Below are 7,292 nucleotides of genomic sequence, written 5' to 3'. Positions count from 1 at the left end.
ATCGACAGCGCTCATCACCGACTCCGTAGACTCTCGATCTCATCACTGCGCCCACGGAAAACTCTCAAGGACTCGCTGAAGCTTTGAAGAGTATGGTTGCGGTACAGGTAGGTGTCGACTCGACATGTCGGAACTGAGTGACCAATTGTTTTGTCAACTAAATTTTTCTTCCACAATCTTTGCTGGTCGTCCGAAACGCCCTGATTTGTGTAGCTGTCAACGGTGACTCTGCTCCGCCTGGTACCAAACTTGCTTGTGTGTGGCGGACTACGCTCAGCTCGTTTTAGCTGTTTCCGCCTTTCGCAGATCGATCTGCAGCTCCCAAAAACGTCAGGTTACTGGTACATCAGTTTGCAGGCCCAACCAGGCGATGTGGACCTTTTGTAGGCTGGACCGATTCATTATAGACGGTGCACCGCACTGTCGTTTCTTTCTCCCGGACTATTACACTGTAGATCTACTCTGAAAAAATAATAAGATGAGTTGTGGAGTTGTGTGGCTGCGAGTACGAGTGGAAACTAAAAACTGGAGCACTTGAAAACTTCAACTACCACGAGGAAAAACAAAGACCACGATGGCAGGTTCAATGGAGTTGCGCAGAACAAGAGCAAATGCACGAAAATATTTGTGAGTGAAAAATACGTTTTTTGCACTCTTTCGCTACGCTCAGCCGTGAAAAAACAAAGCCTTTCGTCTGTCTTGCCTTGTGCTCTCAACATCGTCTCTTGAACCAAGTTAGCTCCTTTGAAGATGTGAGTCAACCTGAACGCTGGTGTGAGTGTACGTGTCTGTATATGCCTGAGTGTGTGTGTGTGTGAGAGTATGTCTAGGTATATGTGCGTGCGTGCGTAAGAGTAATTCTGTTGGTGGACTCTCTCCAAGTGGCCACCACTGCACGGCCTTGTAATGTGAAGGTTTAGTAAGTAAGTTAGTTCATGTCGAACCGCAGCTTTGGGGTCTAACCCCGGGCCGTCCGGATACGACAACTGTATAAGATCTGGTTACGTTGGTGGACAGTTTGTCATAACTCGTAACATTTTGTCCTTTTCCTTTCTTCATCATACTTGTTGTTGTTGTAGAAGTTTATTTAACGTCGCACCACAAACAGGCGATTTCGCCTCCTTTGATACATGTGGACGACAGAAGGAATGAGAGAGAGAGGGGGGGGGCAGAAGTACGGAGAGAGGAAGGGTAGAAATAAATAAGCAAATCAACCTCAGGGCTACACCAAAGCAAAAACGGAATGGGAACATACTATATACAAAATAGCTTCATACATATATTGCAAAACACGTTTACTATTCTTCAGTCCGCTATACCACAGAAACACACTAGCCGAAAAGCATTTAAACGGAGCCATGATGCGCTTCGAAGTAATTATATTGGCTCACCATCCGAGTTCAATAATAATAATACTCTTTATTTCAGGGTTACCCAAACTCTTTTTCTTTTTTTTTAATTCCACGATGGCGTGACGCCAATAAGGATGATTAATAAGTGCGATAGAACTGGTACTAGCCAGAAACAGCTAGATGGAAATTAACCGGGAGGCAAGAAGCAATGGATCATGAAAAACAAGCGGGGGCAATAATGTTAGCAGGGGTGATCGAGATAGTTAAGTACACGTTCGAGATATCAGAAACCAGGGGGATGCGCGGAGCAGGAGCATGTACTGCTCAAAAGAAGACTGGATGCATTGTTTCGGAAAGAATTTCTACGAGGTTGGGTTGTGATGTCGATAGGGAGTGAGTTGTAGAGGGTGAGGGCACTGTTGATGGGGGAGTCTCGGTGCCTGTTCGTGTGTGCGTGTCCGATGGAGTAGGTCCTTGTCTGTCGAAGGGTGTATGGTTGGTGTTGACGTTGTGGTGCAAGATGTGGTTGTTGCAGGTGTGGTGGGGAGGTTTGGTGGTGGATGTCCCATGCTAGTAGGGCTTGTTTAACAAGGAGTCGTGAGCTAAGGGTGGGGAGCTTTGCGTGATGGAGGAGGGAGCTGTGGTGAACTGGTGCAAAGAGGGGAATCCGAAGGCAGATGCGTATAGCACGGCGTTGAATTCTCTCCAGTGTGTCCCGCTGTTGCTGTGTGGTGTTCGAGAGGGCAAGGCTGCCATATTCGAGAACGGGTCGGATGTAGTTTGTGTATATTAACAATAGGCTGGAAGCGTTCATTGTGCCACGTGTCTTGTGGAGTTGGTGTAGTAGTTTTTTGGCTTTGTTGGTGGTTTCTATGATGTGTTGGGTCCATCGCAAATCGTCTTGGAGTGTAACACCAAGGTGCCTATGTTGGTGGACCTGCTGCAGCCGAGTCGAGTGGAGCGTGATGTGGATGGTGTGTTGGGGTTGGAAGGAAAGGACGACGGTTTTCGTGGTGTTGACGAGGAGATGCCAATCCTTCAACCATCGTCCTGCTGCATCCACGGCACGTTGGAGGAATGCAGCTGACAAATCCCTCGTGTAATGCGTCGCGATGAGTGCCGTGTCATCGGCGAACTGGCTGCATTTAGTGTGAGAGTTTGTACATGCTGGGGGGAGGTCGATCGTGTACACCAGGAAAAGAAGAGGCCCCAGGACAGAGCCCTGGGGTACTCCAGCTGGAATGGATTTCCATGATGACAAAGCGGAGCCAACCTTGACGCTCAAAGGCTAAAGCCTATCTGCGGGAGTTCCTATTTGTGTATGTACTACTTGTAGTAACATAGTTGGCGAGAAGAGAGAAGGTACGCAAAAAAAAGAGTAAATTATTGTATCCGTTCCCGAAGGGAACTCACGACGGCCGCTAACACCCGATAAACCCTAGCGGCAGATGCAGCGCCTAACGGTGAGTGAGTGTGAAATGTTGAGTGTGAAATATTGAATTTAAAAAGAAAAAATTAGAAACACAGGGAAAGAAAGTAAGAAAGAAAAAAGGAAAGAACAAGCATGTACATTGTAAATCAATGATTGCACATCAAAGGTGTACCAGTGCAGTCGAACTGATACTTTGCAATGTGAATTATGTAAATGAGTTAAAATGACGCTTGAATTCAGTTAGTGAATCTAAAGTTGTCAATCGGGGTGATTGACAACTTTAGATTCCCTAACTGCTGCTTCTGCTGCTGCTAGCGTAATGCTTCTTGATTATTCACTTTTACAATTTAGCAGAAGCAAGCTGCAGTATACGAATGAAGAGCAACGTATCCGGTGGGCAATCGTGGGTGAGTAGTTAGGATGCTTGGGCTTGTGTTACACCTACGTATTATGTATTTTCGTCACTGGAGTAGGGAAGTGTCAGTATACATAAACGCAACACAGTCTACAACGGAGGGCTAGCTTGATCACTGACTTATTCAGCAATCCTTGTCAGGTGTGATGGAGAATGGTACGGATCAAAAAAATCTTCAGAACGCTTATAACAGCATTCAGTATGAAACGCCACGGACACAAGACAATAATCATACTCACTCATGTGAAAAGTATGAAGGCGACAGTCACGGTTTAGTGCACAGTCCGCCATCTGCAGCTTACTTGAACAAATGATCGGGTTAGGATTTCTGAAGATGGGAATCGTCATTGGAATTGCCGCCGAAGGGGCTATCCGAGCAGCCTCTGCAGCTGCTGCGGCTGAAGTAGCTGCCGAAGTGGTTATCAAAGCAGCCTCTGCAGCTGCTGCGGCAGAAGTAGCTGCTGAGGCAGCGTTTGATGCAGCAACGGCTCCTGACAAAGGACGTGCCGCCAAAATGGTTCTGGAAGACGCCTCTGCTGCGGCAAGAGTAGCTGCTGAGAAAGTGAAGCGCGCAGCACAGGCTGCTGCCGAAGCAGCCGCAGAGGCAGGAGAAGAGGCAGCGGCAGACTTCGCCGCCACAGCTGCCACTGAAGGGTCAGCCGAGGCAGCCGGAGAGGAAGCAGCCGAAACTGTAGCCGAAACAGCAGCTGAATGCGGAGCTAAAGCCGGTGAACAGGAAGCGGAAATGGCAGTGGGTGAAGCAGTCGAGAAGGCAGCGGAGAACGGAGTCTCGAATCGTCTGGCGAGTGATTAGAACGACGATTGCTGCTTTTGTGGTTGAAGAGCTCACTCGCAACACCATACAAATTGAAAGAAACGGCAGAATCAAGAAAGTTCTTGACTTACTTCTCACGGCAATAACGGATACCAAGAACAACCTCAAGACGTGGAACACTCAGATCTCGAAAGCTGTGTGAAAAGGAAAGTTGAGAAAGTACGACAATTTGCCTAATGGGACGAAGCCGTACGAAGCCATGGTCTTCAGCGAGGAGATGAACGCCAAAGTCGAAGTTATCCTGGAGAGCTTTCAGCCATTCATTATCGAGGTGGGAGGCGTTGTCAAGAAGAAGGATCTTGGAAAAATAGAGGGTGCGGTGAACGACGCTAAGAATGCCTTTGTGAAAGCAGCGGAAACCTTTCTCTCCACGGTGCAAACCTGGGACAACAAGGACCCGGAGATCAAGTCTGAAGCTCGTATCGTCTTCAAGGTGGGACAATTGGAGTCCAATATATCGGCCATAAAATCCCAAGATGTATGAACCGTCCAGGTTCCCATCATCCGAACGCATGCTTAATCTCCTTTGTCGCTGTCTTCTCTCCAATTTCCTTTTAATTAATCAACACCTCAATAGTGTGACACCTGTTCTGGTCTTGAAGGAGTTTTCGTCCCTCTAGCCACATTGGCGTACCTCGCACCTATCTAAGTTGCTGCCCGGGATATTCAATGCGTTTTCAATTATTTTTTTAATGCGCTTTCAATGCTTCCAAGTCCTTTGGGTACAATACTTGCCTTTCCCTTTCCTGCTCTATTTCTGGCTGTATCGTCATTGGTCACGTGTATGATATGCAGTACTGACCTACCAATAGCGTCTCACGTGTATTGTATTGGGCCTCCGCAGCTCCCCCCCCCCCCCCCCCCCCTCCACGCACACACTACATTGTCACATAGCACAACTCAACCATTCGCTACCCTGTTATTGAGCACTCCTGCTCGTTTGGTCCCGCGAATCCAAATAAAATCAATCAATCAATCACGTGTTACATGTACCCGGTATACCTGGCATACTCAATCTGCGGACAAAACTGTTTCGGCCTTTGTGGACTCATCAGCCCAGCACATAGGAAATGAGGCCGAACTTGATAGCAATGAATAGCAAATATTCCAAAGCCAGATTTAAACCAGGCTCGAACGTACCTTGCCAGAGTGCTCAAACTGAAAAGTCAGTGAGCTCTGCATAACGCAAACAGCAAAGGCACTACCCCACACAAGAGTGCTCAACTGCTACGACAGCAGGAGCGAAACACGAAATCTGCGTACAGAACTGTTTCGGCCTTTGTGGACTCATCAGCGCAGCACAGAGGAAGCGAGGCCGAACCTGATAGCAATGAAAAATAAATTTGCCAAAGTCAGATTTAAATCAGGCCCGAATGTACCTTGCCAAAGTGCTCAAACTGACAAGTCAGTGAGCTCTGCAAAACGCAAACAGCAAAGGCACTACCCCACGCAAGAGTGCTCAACTGCTACAAGAGCAGCAGCAAAATATACATGTAACTGTACAGCTGGCATATCAAGTTAATACGTGATGCCCATCTGTGCTGAGAACAAAACCAAATGTTTAAAATAATGGAAATGTATGACTGACAGGGCCCATGAAGCCCTGTCCCAAAATGGCCGACATATTCCTAGGCAATGCACATGCAAGCCAGAAATAATATTTCCAGCAAAGTAGGTATTTTGAAGATAGCACATTCACCCTTCTGAATGCGCTGATAAAAAGTCCATTCTAGTACATCACGGCACATGTACATCACTGCACATGTACATCACGGCACATGTAAAATGTACAACATGTACATCACGGCACATGTGCATCACGGCACATGTACATTTTACATGTGCCGTGATGCACATGTGCCGTGATGTACTGTGAAACCATGATTTGACAATTCCATTTTCGTCTCGTCAATGAACCCGGAAATGCAGTCAACAATAATGCAAGTACATGTACAGTTGCCGTTTGCTTGCAGTAAAGAGATCACGATTGGTGCAGTATGAGCGAGGTTGTAGCAACGTGGTGGTGGCTTCGTTGGAGTCTGTGTATGTTCGATAAAAAGTAATATATATAATATATCATGTACATGATATTATTAAAAATATATTTTCATCGGTTCAAGTTGCTGTCTGATGATCGGTTAAAACCGTGAAACTCAGAGTTACAGAAGAAACGCTTTTCGTCCCTCTCAAGTGTGTGTACATGATATTATTATTATTATACGCATTCCCGCGTTGAAGTGTAGCAGCAGTATGCTGCGTCCACAGCTTCGCTTATGATATGCACATAAATAAAAAAATAAAAAATTTCACGGTTCGCGTGAGACTCGGCTGGAAGCCGAGTTTTCCGCATCCGCCGTGGGAACGCCACCACCCTCTAGGATCAAAGGCGCAGATGCAGCGCCTAAACGGTGGGAGGTGAGTAGATCAGACCCACCACCAAGTGGTCAAAGACCGAAATCCCATTAGCTGCATCCATGTTACCCTCGTGCCAGGCCACGAGTTCCCAATTAACTGTGGGTCGCAGCACGGCTGGAAAAATTCCTTCCGCTTCCAAGCAGGACTTGAACCTGGTACCCTCTGTTTCTCAATCATGGTCTTAGACCATCCCACTATGCCTGCCTGTTCTGATATGCACATGTATAATAATTATTTTACTTTGTACCTGTACGTGTTTACTATTGTATTCTGTATTGGTCATCATGCCTACACCGTACACGTCCAGTTACATGCACATGTAGATCTACCTGCAATCGCACATGTTGACCGACACTGACTACAGTACGGTCCAGGGTCAACCGATTCTTGGCCTGCCTAACAGACACCGGAAATAATCTACATGTAGCTCAAAATGATACACGTAATGAATGCAGTTCCTAGCACACCGCCCACAGACACCAGATAATCCCTCATTCAGCAAATGATGCAGGAAAGTCCAATACGACTGATAGTCTTTACTCCAACTTCCAAGCATTCTAAACACAACAGTTGCACCTGCACAGGGCTTCTAATGATGTCCTGGCTGTCTCCTGATCATTTTGCTAACAAAGCATGGTGACTGACGTCGTGACTGTGACTGGCAGACCCTGGCTCTGATTGTGCGAACTACTGTCCGCCAATGTACATGAAGGTATGAAGTGACATGACGTTGACGTACAATGTTCGATCAATGTCTGACTGGTCGACAGGTGAATGCTACAACTATGAGTAGGAGTAATTGAACAAGTGCTTGAAGAGTTGAATGCTTCAATATTTGATCCG

The 7,292-nt window shown here is 46.7% G+C and overlaps 1 protein-coding gene across 1 annotated transcript; it reads left to right on the top strand.

The window, feature by feature from the left end:
- Positions 1-3,533: 3,533 nt before the first annotated feature.
- On the top strand, positions 3,534-4,013 carry LOC135810407 (antifreeze protein Maxi-like). The gene has a single exon (XM_065323899.1). It carries the CDS (start codon positions 3,534-3,536, stop codon positions 4,011-4,013), a length of 480 nt encoding a protein of 159 aa, XP_065179971.1.
- The last annotated feature ends 3,279 nt before the right edge of the window (positions 4,014-7,292 follow it).

Source organism: Sycon ciliatum, chromosome 2 (genome assembly GCF_964019385.1).
Source record: "Sycon ciliatum chromosome 2, ocSycCili1.1, whole genome shotgun sequence".
Classification (NCBI taxonomy): Eukaryota; Metazoa; Porifera; class Calcarea; order Leucosolenida; family Sycettidae; genus Sycon; species Sycon ciliatum.
This window is presented reverse-complemented; position numbering and strand designations above follow the sequence as displayed.

Coding starts and splice junctions, on each gene's coding strand:
- LOC135810407 (XM_065323899.1), top strand. CDS start 3,534: ATGGGAATCGTCATTGGAATTGCCGCCGAAGGGGCTATCCGAGCAGCC.